The 14948-nt window shown below is 42.1% G+C and overlaps 1 protein-coding gene across 4 annotated transcripts in view; it reads left to right on the forward strand.

The window, feature by feature from the left end:
- Positions 1-14948, forward strand: part of GTF3C2 (general transcription factor IIIC subunit 2) — a 317364-nt gene that overhangs the window by 237396 nt on the left and 65020 nt on the right. For all 4 annotated transcript variants that reach the window (XM_030199231.1, XM_030199230.1, XM_030199228.1 and 1 more), the window contains one exon: positions 10535-10679. In XM_030199231.1, the coding sequence (XP_030055091.1) occupies positions 10535-10679 (145 nt within the window). The remainder of the gene's footprint in view (positions 1-10534; positions 10680-14948) is intronic.

A 14948-nucleotide genomic window follows, 5' to 3' on the forward strand; every position in this document is an offset into this window, starting at 1 on the left:
GAATGCCAAGTGCAGAGTGATGTATTTAGGTGCAGAAATCCAAAAGAGGTGTACCAAATAGGAGGGGAGAGATTGGTAAGTTTGGCTCAGGAGAGGGATGTTGAAGTGAAGGTGTCTGAGGATCTCAAGGTAAGGAAACAATGTGACAAGTTGGTGACCATGGCCAGAAGAATGCTAGGCTTTATAGAGAGAGGTAGAACCAGCTATATGGTAAGCCGTATTGTAGAAAATCTTTAGCATCATATCTGTTAGTTGAATGCTCTAATGCATGCTTATTAGGTGTATCATTAGTATTATGTTAACATTGTATTATATCTCTGGTATTTGAATTCCACTGCTGTTAAATGTGTACATTTATGATACTGTTTAACAATAGTTCTGTTATTAGGTGTCAATTTACTGTTTTCAAGTTTACCTCTTTTATTGCATTTATGTTTATCCTTGGTTATTTTACTATTGTTATGCTGTTAACAAAATTATAAGTTTTATGTTAAACCGTACCTATTGTATACCACCTTGGGTGAATCTCTTCATAAAGGCAGTTAAAAAAAAATCCCAATAAATAAACATCCCAGAATAAAATACAAGCCAATAGGGGGAGAAGCTATCAATGTGGGCTACTGTTAAGTCAGATTATTTTAGCACAGGGTCTCATTGTATAAAATGGAGCCATGTGGTAAAATAACCCAACCTAACGGTTGCCTAAGTTGATATTTTCTGTCCAGTAACAAATTCCTAATGCACACCAGAAACTTGCCTCCTATCCCATGACTCTCTAATTTTCTCAGGAGTCTCTCATGCAGAACTTTATCAAAAGCTTTCTGAAAATCTAGATATACATCAGCTGGCTCACATTTATCCAATGTTTATTCATGCCTTCAAAGAAATGAAGGAAAATGGTGAGGCAAGACTTCCTTTGGCTGAACCCATGCTGACTCTGTCCCATTAAACCATGTTTGTCTACATGTTCTGTAATTTTATTTTTTATAATAGTTTCCACTATTTTGCTTGGCACCGACTTTGGCCTTACCAGTCTATAACTTCCCAGGTCACCCCTAGAGCCCTTTTTAAAAATCAGCGTCACATAGGCCACCCTCCAATCTTCAGGTACTACAGACCAGCTGCTTCTTGGAGCAGCTGGTCCAGGAACCGTCAAGAGGGGGAGCCCCTTTGGAGGTCCTTGGTGGCATGCCGGGCATAGTTAAAGAGGTGGCTGTGTTGAGTCCCCTAGGAAATTGTGATCATAACATGATCAAGTTTGAGCTACTATCTGGGATGAACCCTCAAAGGAAATCTACTGTATCTGCATTTAATTTTCAAAAAGGCAACTATAATAAAATGAGGAAAATGGTTAAAAAGAAACTAAAAGGATTGGCTGCAAAGGTTAGGACACTAAATCAGGCATGGATGTTATTCAAGAATGCCATCTTGGAAGCACAGTCCAGATGTATTCCACATATTTGCAACGGTGGAAAGAAGAGAAAATGTCAGCCAACATGGTTAAAAGGTAAAGTAAAAGAGGACATTACAGCCAAAAGATTGTCCTTCAAAGAATGGAAAAAGGACCTAAATGAAAATAAGAAGCAACATAAGCACTGGCTAGTTAGATGCAAACCATTAATAACGAAGGCTAAAAGAGAATATGAAGAGAAACTTGCCACAGAGACTAAAACTCAGAGTAGCAACTTTTTCAGTTACATCAGAAGCAGAAAATATGTGAGAGAATCCGTGGGACTGTTTGATCACAAAGGAGCAAAAGTGGCGCTCAGGGAGGGCAAGGCCATAGCGGAGAAACTGAATGAATTCTTTGCATCTGTCTTTACGGAGGAAGATGTAAGAGATCTACCTGAACTGGAATTGGTTTTCAAGGGTGATGATGCAGAGGAACTGAAAGAAATCTTGGTGAACCTGGAAGATGTACTGAGCCAAATGGACAAATTAAAGAGTAGTAAATCACCTGGATCAGATGGCATGCATCCAAGACTACTCAAAGAACTCAAGACTGAAATTGCTGATCTGCTGTTAGTAATATGTAACTTGTTAAAATCATGGCCAATGTGACACTGATTTTTTAAAAGGATTTTAGGGGTGATCTGGGAAATTATAGACCAGTAAGCCTGACGTCGGTGCCGGTCAAAATAGTGGAAGCTATTATAAAGAATAAAATTACAGAACACATAGACAAACATGGTTTAATGGGACAGAGCATGGGTTCAGCCAAGGGAAGTCTTGCCTCACCAATTTGCTTCGTTTCTTTGAAAGTGTGAATAAACATGTGGATAAAGGTGAGCCTGTTGATATAGTGTATCTAGAATTTCAGTAGAGGAGTGTGGTAGCCGTGTTAGTCCACTCTTAAGGTTATCAATAGAAATCAAACAAAATAAAACATGGAAAAGAAAATAAGATGATACCTTTTTTATTGGACATAACTTAATACATTTCTTGATTAGCTTTCGAAGGTTGCCCTTCTTCATCAGATCGGAAATAAGCAAATGTGCTAGCTGACAGTGTATATAAGTGAAAACATTCAAGCATTACTATGACAGTCTGACAGGGTGGGAGGATGGGGGTGGGTAGGAGGTATGCATGGGGACATCAAAGCATATCATTGATATTCTAACAGGATGGGTGTGGATAGGTGAGGGGTGGGGTGATCAACAGAGACATACAGCTTTATGGTTTATAATGGGCTAGGAACCCCAGATCCTTGTTAAGTCCTTTCTGTTGGGTGTTAAAATATTCAATCATTCTGACTTCAAAGGTCTTACGTTCTTGTATGGTTTTAAAGTTACCTTTCAGTATTCTCACTGTGAAATCACTGGTACAGTGATTTCAGATTTCTAGATTTTCAGAAAGCTTTGGATAAAGTTCCTCATGAGAGACTCATGAGAAAATTAAAGAGCCGTGTGATAGGAAGCAATGTTCTGGTGTGCATTAGGAATTGGCTAATGGACAGAAATCAGAGGGTTAAATTGTTAATAGAGGAGGGTGGAGTGCCGTAGGGATCTGTACTGGGACCGGTACTATTTAACATATTTATAAATGATAGGGAAATTGAAACAACGAATGAGATGATCAAATTTGCACATGATACAAAGCTATTCAAGGTTGTTAAAACACGTGTGGACTGTGAAATATTGCAGGAAGACCTTAGGAAATTGGAAGAGTGGGCATCCAAATAGCAAATGACATTTTATGTGGACAAATGCAAGGTGATGCACATTGGAAGGAATAATCCAAATCACAGTTACTTGATGCTGGGGGTCCACCTTTGGGGCTCAGTGCTGAAGAAAAAGATCTGGGTGTCGTTGTAGATAATACGCTGAAATCTTCTGCTCAGTGTGTGCCGGTGGTGGCCAAAAAAGCAAACAGGATGCTAGGAATTATTAAGAAAGGGATGGTGAATAAGACCAAAAATACTATAATGCCTTTGTATCGCTCCATGGTGCATCCAGTTCTGGTCGCCGTATCTCTAAAAAGATATAGCAGAATTAGAAAAGGTTCAAAGAAGAGCGACTAAAATAATAAAGGGGATGGAACTGCTCTCGTATGAGGAAAGGCTAAAGAAGGTAAGGGCTCTTCAGCTTGGAAAGGAGACTGATGAGGGGAGATATGATTGAGGTCTACAAAATCCTGAGTGGTATAGAATGAGTAGAAGTAAATTGATTTTTTTTTACTCGTTCCAAAAGTACAAAGACTAGGGGGACACTTGAGGAAGTTACATGGAAATACTTTTAAAACAAATAGGAGAAAATATTTTTTCACTCAACGAATAGTTAAGCTCTGGAACTCTTTGCCAGAGAAGGAGGTAACAGCGGTTAGCGTATCAGGGTTTAAAAAAGGTTTGGACAAATTCCTGAAGGAAAATTCCATAGTCTGCTATTGAGACAGACATGGGAAGCAACTGCTTGCCCTGGAATTTGTAATATGGAGTGTTGCCACGGTTTGGGTTTCTGCCAGGTATTTGTGACCTAGCTTGGCCACGGTTTGGAAAACAGGATACTGGTCTAAGTGGACCATTGGTCTGACCCAATATGGCTACTCTTATGTTCTTATGTATCACAAGGGTAACTGATTTAATAGGAACCAAACAATTAACACTCTGCAACAGAGCTATACAGTCTTCCTTATTGATAGTAAATCAATAAACTTCCTTATTGACAATGTTTCACTAGACTTCGACTTGTAGAGAGATCTGAAATTTACTTCCCTGTTGCAGTTAAACTGGCTTCAGTGACACTAATCAGTGCAGGCTGGCTGGTGGGCTGTACGGTAAACCGCGGGAACATCACCAAGCCCCTCTGTCCAATAACCCACCCTCCCAGCCCTCAGAACATCACTAACCCCCTCCTTCCAATCCCTATTCCCACCGTCATATGAATCGGACAGGCCAGTCTCAGGGTGTCCTCCCCTCCCATCCCTTACCTTTTCCTTTTTGTGCCTGGTGGTCTAGTTGCCTCTCTTCAGGGCAGGAAAGAGCACCCTCTTTCCTGCCTGGGGCTTCTTCGGCCCATTCACTACCAGCGGCACTTCAAAATGGCTGCCAAGAGTTCCAGTGGTGACCTTGTGAGACTTAATTCACAGTTCACCAAATGGATGTATTGTTCTTTATCCACTTGAGAACTGACCACTCAAGAACCACAGAGTTGGAGCTCATCCATCCCACTTATCCATTAAAAATCATTAAAGCTAGGTGCTGACCTATTAGCTACAGAAGTAAATGTTCTGAGAGATGAGGACACTTCTCTGGTAAGTGAACGCTACTTTGCTTTGTGCTTTGGGAACTTAAAGATTGGGGTTTAAAGGAGGAATTGTAGGTTAGTGTTAGGCAAAATTAAAAAGCAAATTTCAACAGCTAACAGAAAACAGCTAATCTCCATAGTCTTTTCCACTTAGTTTTAAAAGCTTTGTACCACAGCATTAACAGATAGAATCTAACAGCCACTGCAGGATCTAATTTAGTATTAAGGGTGAATAAAAAGAGAGAGAGAGGGAAAAGCAAGCAGGGCCTACTTTAGTATTAAGGGAGGAATAAAAAGAGAGAAAAGCAAGCATCATTAACTAGTTGCCATAGTGTATAAACCCTTTCCCCACAGTTTTAAACTGAACTTTTCTCTAGAAATAGGCATTTTCCCCATAGTTTTAAACTGAAACCTTTTCTAGAGGTAGGAACTCTTTTGTTCTAAACGGCAGTTATTTTTCTTTTCCTTGGCTGCTGGAGAGTTAGCTCATCCAGTGACCTAGTTTTAAACTGAAACCTTTTCTAGAGATAGGAACTCCTTTGTTCTAAACGGTAGTTATTTTTCTTTCCTTGGCTGCTGGAGAGTTAGCTCATCCAGTGACCTCAATTAAGTGATAATTAAGGGTGGGAGAAGTAGAATACTTGCATAGGTTGCTGAATCAGCTTAAAAGAGCCTGTTCAAAAGAGGCCCCTTAGATTCAAAAGTATATAAAGAGGAAAGGTCCCACTGAACTTTCTTTCTGAGAAGTTCTGAGAGAAGAGGACATTTCTCTGGTAAGTAAACGCTAATTTGCTTTGTGCTTTGGGAACTTAAAGATTGGGGTTTAAAGGAGGAACTGTAGGTTAGTGTTAGGCAAAATTAAAAAGCAAATTTCAACAGCTAACAGAAAACAGCTAATCTCCATAGTCTTTTCCACTTAATTTTAAAAGCTTTGTACCACAGCATTAACAGATAGAATCTAACAGCCACTGCAGGATCTAATTTAGTATTCCCACCCACCCCTAGGACAACTCCTCATTTATAGTCAGTTATTGTAATTAGGGTAACAAGCAAGGAGTGCTCTTATAGAGTTTTAAATACATTTCATCACCATCTAAGAAGGAAATACTAAATAAATCATACAATATACTATATAAAGTAAAAGACACTTTTATATTAGGCTAATATCCTTAATACTGTAGCAAGTTTTAAATTATTGAAAAAGTCAAAAACACTAAGATGGAGTCAGCAGTCCAGCAGCGAGAGGGGTGCTATCCAGTCTTTTGCATTGAGTGTCACATGTATGATTATCTCCCAGTTGGTGAGATGTCATATGTTTGCGCCCAATGCAAAGAGCTAGCTCTTAGAGAACGTGTCCGTTCTCTTGAGGCTAGAGTTGCAGACTTGGTGGAGCTGAGGGAGACAGAGAGGTACATAGAGGAGACCTACAGGGATGTTGTAGAGAAGTCCCACCTCCAGTCTAGTAGCCCTTGTGCTACCTTGGAGGAGGGAGGTCTCCTAGAAGGAGAGCATCACACTGGTGAAGTAGGAAGTACTCCTGTAGCCAGGACCTGCCCACCAGGGGATGTACTATCCTCTCGCACAGAGGATATGTCTCCAAGTGCTGCCTGGGAGGGAAAGGTTAGGTCAGCTGTTGTAGTTGGTGATTCGATCATTAGGCATATAGATAGCTGGGTGGCTGGTGGACGTGAGGATCGCCTGGTGACTTGCCTGCCTGGTGCGAAGGTGGCGGACCTCACGCGTCACTTAGATAGGATTTTAGATAGTGCTGGGGAGGAGTCCACTGTCTTGGTACATGTGGGTACCAATGACATAGGAAAATGTGGGAGAGAGGTTCTGGAAGCCAAATTTAGGCTCTTAGGTAGAAAGCTCAAATCCAGATCCTCTAGGGTAGCATTTTCTGAAATGCTACCTGTTCCACGTGCAGGGCCCAAGAGACAGGCAGAGCTCCAGAGTCTCAATGCATGGATGAGACGATGGTGCAGGGAGGAGGGTTTTAGATTTGTTAGGAACTGGGCAACATTCTGGGGAAGGGGGAGCCTATTCCGAAAGGATGGGCTCCACCTTAACCAGGGTGGGACCAGGCTGCTGACATCGGCATTTAAAAAGGAGATAGAGCAGCTTTTAAACTAGAAATGGGGAGAAGGCCGACAGTCGCTCAAAAGCGCATGGTTCAGGAAAAGGTATCTTGCAAAGATACCTCACAAACAGGGAAGATAGGGTTTCTGGATAGTGAGGTTGCACAACAGACCGTGGTAGACCAGGTGCCCTTAAATACAACTAAAGATCAGACAAAAGATGTCAAATCAATAGTGTCAGGTACTAAGCATCATGCAAATAAGAACAACAAACATACTCTGAAATGTCTATATGCAAATGCTAGGAGTCTAAGAAATAAGATGGGAGAGTTGGAATATATTGCACTAAATGAAAAATTGGATATAATAGGCATTACTGAGACCTGGTGGAAGGAGGATAACCAGTGGGACACTGTCATACCGGGGTACAAAGTATATCGTAGTGATAGGGTGGACCGGACTGGTGGCGGGATAGCATTGTATATTAACGAGAGCCTTGACTCAGATAGATTACAAATTCAGCAGGACACAAATCACACCTTTGAATCATTGTGGGTTGTAATTCCATGTATAAAAGGGAAAAAAAACGGTGATAGGAGTGTACTACCGTCTGCCTCGCCAGGATGAGCAGGTAGACACAGAAATGATAAAAGAAATCAGAGACGCGAACAAAATGGGCAATGTGATAATGGTGACTTCAATTATCCAAATATAGACTGGGTAAATGTAACATCGGGACATGCTACAGAGATATAATTCCTTGATGAAATCAAGGACAGCTTTATGGAGCAACTGGTGCAGGAGCCGACGAGAGAAGGAAAAATTCTAGACTTGGTCCTTAGTGGAGCGCATGATCTGGTGAGGGACGTTATGGTACTGGGGCCGCTTGATAACAGTGACCATAATATGATCAGTTTTGACATCAACCTTGAAGTAACTGTACACAGAAAGTCAAATACGTTAGCGTTTAACTTTAAAAAAGGAGACTATGATAAAATGAGAAGAACGGTAAAAAAAAAACTTAGGGGGGCAACTGAGAGAGTAAAAACTGTACAACAGGCGTGGACGCTGTTCAAAAATACCATCCTGGAGGCCCAGGCCATACACATTCCGCAAATTAGAAAAGAAAGACGGAACTCCAAAAGACAGCCGGCCTGGTTGAAAAGTGAGGTGAAGGAAGCTATTAGGGCTAAAAGAAATGCCTTCAGAAAATGGAAGAAGGAACTGTCTGAAAATAACAAGAAGCAGCATAAGGAGTGTCAAAGCAAATGCAAGGCGGAGATAAAGAAGGCCAAGAGGGATTACGAAAAAAAGATAGCATTAGAGGCAAAAAAACATAGTAAAAAAAATTTTCGGTATATTAAAAGCAGGAAGCCGGCAAAAGAATCGGTTGGGCCGCTGGATGACCGAGGGGTAAAAGGGGCGATCAAGGAAGACAAAGACGTAGCGCAGAGACTGAATTAATTCTTTGCTTCGGTCTTCACCGAGGAAGATTTGGGTGGGATACCGGTGTCGGAAATGGTATTTCAAGCGGATGAGTCGGAGAAACTTACTGACTTCACAGTAAACCTGGAGGACGTAATAGGGCAGTTCGGCAAACTAAAGAGTAGCAAATCTCCTGGACCGGATGGTATTCACCCTAGAGTACTGATAGAACTGAAAAATGAGCTTGCGGAGCTACTGCTAGTGATATGCAACTTATCCTTAAAATCGAGCGTGGTACCGGAAGATTGGAGGGTGGCCAATGTAACGCCCATTTTTAAAAAAGGCTCCAGGGGAGATCCGGGAAATTATAGACCGGTGAGTCTGACGTCGGTGCCAGTGAAAATGGTAGAGGCTATTATTAAAAACAAAATTACAGAGCACATCCGAGGACATGGATTACTGAGACCGAGTCAGCACGGCTTTTGTGTGGGGAAATCTTGCCTGACCAATTTACTTCAATTCTTTGAAGGAGTAAACAAACATGTGGACAAAGGGGAGCCGGTTGATATTGTGTATCTGGATTTTCAAAAGGCGTTTGACAAGGTACCTCATGAAAGGCTACAGAGGAAATTGGAGGGTCATGGGATAGGAGGAAATGTCCTATTGTGGATTAAAAACTGGTTGAAGGATAGGAAACAGAGAGTGGGGTTAAATGGGCGGTATTCACAATGGAGAAGGGTAGTTAGTGGGGTTCCTCAGGGGTCTGTGCTAGGACCGCTGCTTTTTAATATATTTATAAATGATTTAGAGATGGGAGTAACTAGAGAGGTAATTAAATTTGCTGATGACACAAAGTTATTCAAAGTCGTTAACTCGCGACAGGATTGTGAAAAATTACAAGAGGACCTTATGAGACTGGGCGGCTAAATGGCAGATGACGTTTAATGTGAGCAAGTGCAAGGTGATGCATGTGGGAAAAAAGAACCCGAATTATAGCTACGTCATGCAAGGTTCCACATTAGGAGTTGCGGACCAAGAAAGGGATCTGGGTGTCGTCGTCGATAACACACTGAAACCTTCTGCTCAGTGTGCTGCTGCGGCTAGGAAAGCGAATAGAATGTTGGGTATTATTAGGAAAGGTATGGAAAACAGGTGTGAGGATGTTATAATGCCTTTGTATTGCTCCATGGTGCGACCGTACCTTGAGTATTGTGTTCAATTCTGGTCGCCGCATCTCAAGAAAGATATAGTAGAATTGGAAAAGGTGCAGCGAAGGGCGACTAAAATGATAGCGGGGATGGGACGACTTCCCTTGAAGAAAGACTAAGGAGGCTAGGGCTATTCAGCTTGGAGAAGAGACTGCTGAGGGGAGACATGATAGAGGTATATAAAATAATGAGTGGAGTAGAACAGGTGGATGTGAAGCGTCTGTTCACGCTTTCCAAAATTACTAGGACTAGGGGGCATGCGATTAAACTACAGTGTAGTAAATTTAAAACAAATCGGAGAAAGTTTTTCTTCACCCAACGTGTAATTAAACTCTGGAATTCATTGCCGGAAAATGTGGTGAAGGCGGTTAGCTTAGCAGAGTTTAAAAAGGGGTTGGACGGTTTCCTAAAGGACAAGTCCATAAACCGCTACTAAACGGACTTGGAAAAATCCAAAATTCCAGGAATAACATGTATAGAATGTTTACGTTTGGGAAGCTTGCCAGGTGCCCTTGGCCTGGATTGGCCGCTATCGTGGACAAGATGCTGGGCTTGATGGACCCATGGTCTTTTCCCAGTATGGCATTACTTATGTACTTATGTTGGATAAATTTGTAAATGTAACCTCCAGAAGGCAGCAAAGTGGCACCGATGGTTTGTGCAGTCAAAACCTCATTCTGTAGGGTTAGTCAGGCTTTCATATTTCATAGTACAAAGATATTCTGTTTAATCTGTGTTCATCAACACCACAGCTGAAGCACAGTACAAGGCTGTACTATCCACTATTTCTGTGATAAGCAGTATAGAATGTTTTGTACTTTTTGGGATCTTGCCAGGTATTTGGGACCTAGATTGGCCACTGTTGGAAACAGGGACACTGGGCTTGATGGAACTTTGGTCTTTCCCAGTATGGCAATACTCTATAACTTTTTTATTATTTATTATTGTAACAATGTTCAACTATTTTTAAAAGATACTGCTCTTTCACAGTGAATTTGATAAGATATTTCTCCTAAATAAAATGAAAAATATATGCACTATATTTCAATAGCGCTATGTTTCTTTCTTTCCAAACCAATAGGCACCGTGGCAATTTGGGATTTAACTACAAAATCTGTACTTCAGCGTGTTCGACAGGCAGATGGTATTGTCAGGATATATCCATTCAGCTGCTTCCTTGCCCATGACCATGCTGTAAAGAGTGTTGCATGGTGCAAAGCTAACAGGTGAGATTATTTTCTAAGTTACTTTATTTATGTGATATATGTAACAGTGCACCTAAATCATTCAAAATTATTTGAGAAAAACAGAAAAAATGTACATGAGTGCTTAAACTGCATGAAGTGATTTTTATTGCGCACAGTCACTTTTGAAATGTAACTCACCTTGAGTTAACAATGAAAATCCTGAGCTAAATATAATTTAAATGGTATGGTAGTATCATTGTTTAGTGTGTTTATTTATTTATTTTTAGTACACCTATACCCCGACATTTTCCCACAAAAGCGAGCACAATGCGGCTTACAAAAATTACATATCAATAAGCAGGTACAGTCAAGAGGAAGAAGGTTTGGGCTGAGAGATATAGTTGGGATATGCCTTCTCAAACAGAAATATTTTTAAGGATCTCTTGAAAATTTGATGGTCGTCAATCTCCTTTAAGGACCTAGGTAGACTGTTCCAAGTCTTTGGGCTGACATGGGTGAAGGATGAGGAAAGGAGCATTTTATATCAAACAGATTTACAGCTAGGAAAGTGAAGGTTGAGGTAAGATCGAGCGGTCGAGGAAGCATTTCTGGATGACAGATGTATCAAATCTTCCATGTAGTCAGGGGCCTCCCCATAGATAATCTTCTGAGTTAACGTGCTGATTTTGAAGGTGAGATGAGCAAAAATGGGGAGACAATGCAGGTTGAAATGAAGAGGTTCTGCATGTTCAAAGCGTGATTTGCCAAAAACAAGTCTAGCAGCTGTATTTTGGACAGTCTGTAGTTTTGTCAGGAAAACTTTTTGGCTACCAGCATAAATACCACTGCAGTAGTCTATATGGGAGAGGACTAACCAGTGAATGAGGGTACGGAAGAGGTCCCTCAGGAGGAATTTCCTGATATGCCGCAATCTCCACATTGAGTAGAACATACGTTTAGTGATGAGATTAACCTGCCAATCCAGTTGCAAGTGAGAGTCTAACAGGACACCAAGGATTTTCAGGGTTGACGAGACTGGAAGAGTAAAATCATGAAAATAAGGTCAAACAGTTTGCAGCTTTCTCAGTTAAAAAAAAAAAAAACTTTCCTGAATAGATTTTTGATCTGTGCTTCAAAGGAGAGAAGAATCTAACATTACTCCCAGTACTCTTTCTTCCCTGCTTCTTTTCTCAGCTTAACCAACCTATTTCCATAGGCGGTCGGTGGCCCAACTGTTTGGGGAGGCTAAAGGGGGTGGGGTTAGGGGTGGTGCTTACATCCATAATTGTCAACACACAGAAAAAAAAAATAAGTACAACATCCCAAATGTGAAAAGTTACAAGCACCACCCTAATTAGTGAGATTGAAGGTTAGCAAGTGAAAGTTTTCTTGCAGTGTATTTGGTATATAATTTTGTCATGGTGGAGAAGAGACTGAGTCCCAAGGAAGGGCTGCTGGTTACTGACAAGTAATGCTTCTATGTGCATGTAAAAATGGATTTATATATCATAAATGACATATATTTTAAACTCAATTATTTCAAGCATTTACCATCACTAAATCACATACACATCTATGGAACAATTCGACATCATATCCTCCAAAATATTCTAAAATCATGTCTGATGTTATGACAAACTAAAATTAAAGTGTTGATGTCACTTCAGTAAGGCCAACACACAATCCTTCAACCGCAAAACACTATGCACAAACAGCCTTTTAGGGTGGATAGCGTTCACAATGAGCTCTTTTATTAATGACCAGACAGAGATAAGAGTTTTCAATTTTGGCACAGTATCAGTATAAGTCATCACAAGAACAAAATGGACTGCATTAGGGGCTTATAGCCCATTTAGTTATGTTTAAACAAGAGATCTGCATGAAACAAAATATTTATTTTTATTTTGACTTATAAACCCTCTCTCTCTCTCTCTCTCTCTCTCTCCCCCCCCCCCCCCCCCCAATCCAACATTGCCCCACTGTCTTGCCCTTCCTCCCTGTTCAGCAAAACATAAGAAAACCAATGGACTGCATTAGGGGCTTATAGCCCATTTAGTTATGTTTAAACAAAAGGAGTGGAGGAGTGGCCTAGTGGTTAGGGTGGTGGACTTTGGTCCTGGGGAACTGAGGAACATAACAATCTACATCCCATTCAAACAAGATTTAAAGGAAATTTCCAATGACATCAACCAAAGCCTACATATCATGCACACATTGGCGGACGCATTTCAACTGAAACTCAATGCAGAAAAAAACCCAATGCCTAATACTCACCTCGCAACATAACACGAACAAATTCACCACCATTAACGCAGCAAAATTCAATCTTCCAATTTCAGACACCCTAAAAATTCTTGGAGTCACCATTGACCGACATCTAACACTTGAGAATCACGCGAAAAACACTACCAAGAAGATGTTCCACTCAATGTGGAAATTAAAAAGAGTAAGACCTTTCTTCCCAAGGACCATCTTCCGCAACCTAGTACAATCAATGGTACTCAGTCATCTAGATTACTGCAACGCACTCTACGCTGGCTGCAAAGAGCAAATAATCAAGAAACTTCAGACAGCTCAGAATACTGCAGCTTGACTCATATTCGGCAACTCAAAATATGAAAGTGCCAAACCCCTACGAGAAAAGCTACATTGGCTCCCACTCAAAGAACGCATCACATTCAAAATATGTACCCTAGTTCACAAAATCATCCACGGAGACGCCCCAGCCTACGTCAGACCTGATAGACCTACCACGCAGGAATGCCAAAAAATCATCCCACACATTCCTTAATCTTCACTTCCCCAACTGTAAAGGTCTAAAATACAAACTAACGCATGCGTCAACTTTTCCTACTTGAGCACACAATTCTGGAACACGCTGCCGTGCAACTTAAAAACGCTCTATGAACTAACCAACTTCCACAAATTACTGAAGACCCATCTCTTTAACAAGGCATACCACAAAGACCAACAAATATGAACTCCAATACAAATATCCAGAAATGCCTTACAATATTTGCTTGTTAAACTGCTAGTATGTTCTATCATTATCATGTTTGCTTGTTAAACTACTATTATGTTTTATCATTATCATGTTACCCAAGATCCTTCTATAATGCTAAATGTATATCTTCTTATATGCTTCCACTATTCATGATGTATTGTAAGCCACATTGAGCCTGCAAAGAGGTGGGAAAATGTGAGATACAAATGCAATCAATTAAAAAAAAAAAAATTCTGCTGCTATCTGTCATCTTAACTCAGTTTCCGGGGCTTCCTTTCCATTTATTTCTTTACTTTCCGCCTTTCTTCTTCATTTCTTGTCCTACATCCATAAGTAAAAGCTGGGTCCTCCGCAGACTTGACTGTCCAGTGGATCCAGCTTCTGCCTATTTTCTTCATCCATATGCAGTTTTCTACTCTCTTCTTTTTCCCTCATCTCATCTCCTTCCTCACTCCTCCCTCCCCCTCCATCCATGTCCAGCATTTCTTCTCTCTTCCTTCCCTCTCCTCCACCCATGTGCAGCAACCCTCCTCTCCATCCACCCACCCATGTGCAGCAACCCTCCCCTACATCCTGCCCTCCCCTCCATCCACCCACCCATGTCCAGCAACCCTCCTGTCCCCCTGCCCTCCCCACCATCTACCCACCCATGTCCAGCAACCCTCTTCTCCCCCCTGCCCTCCCCTCCATCCACCCATGTCCAGCAACCCTCCTTTCCCCTCTACCCATGTCCAGCAACCCTCCTCTCCCCTCCATCTACCCATGTCCAGCAACCCTCCTCTCCCCCTGCCCTCCCCTCCATTCACCCATGTCCAGCAGCCTTCCTCTCCCCCTGCCCACCTCTTCTCTCCCCTGCCCCCACTCCAGCTTTCCGTAGCTTTTGCTTTCTCCCCCCAACCCTCCCATCCACCCATTTCCAGCAACCCTCCTCTCCCCCTGCCCTCCCCTCCATCCACCCACCTATGTCCAGCAACCCTGCTCTCCCCTCCATCCACTCATGTCCCGCAGCCTTCCTCGCCCCCCTCCAGCCATCCGTAACTTTTGCTTCCCCCCCCCCCCCCCCCCCGGGGTCCTGTCTCTTCCGTCCGCTCTCACCCATCCGCGTGGTCACTCCGGCCTGAGGCGTTCTCCCTCCGCCGCCGGCGATTCACATAGCCAGCCTTAATCTGCCTGCGTCGGAACCTCTCCCTCAGACGCGTCCCGCCTCCTGTAATGCAACTTCCTGTCTTACGCAGAGGTGGGACGCGTCTGAGGGTCACTAAGATCTGTTTGGGGGAGCGACCGCTCCCCCTGCGCCCCACCTA

Source organism: Microcaecilia unicolor, chromosome 3 (genome assembly GCF_901765095.1).
Source record: "Microcaecilia unicolor chromosome 3, aMicUni1.1, whole genome shotgun sequence".
In the NCBI taxonomy this organism is placed as follows: Eukaryota; Metazoa; Chordata; class Amphibia; order Gymnophiona; family Siphonopidae; genus Microcaecilia; species Microcaecilia unicolor.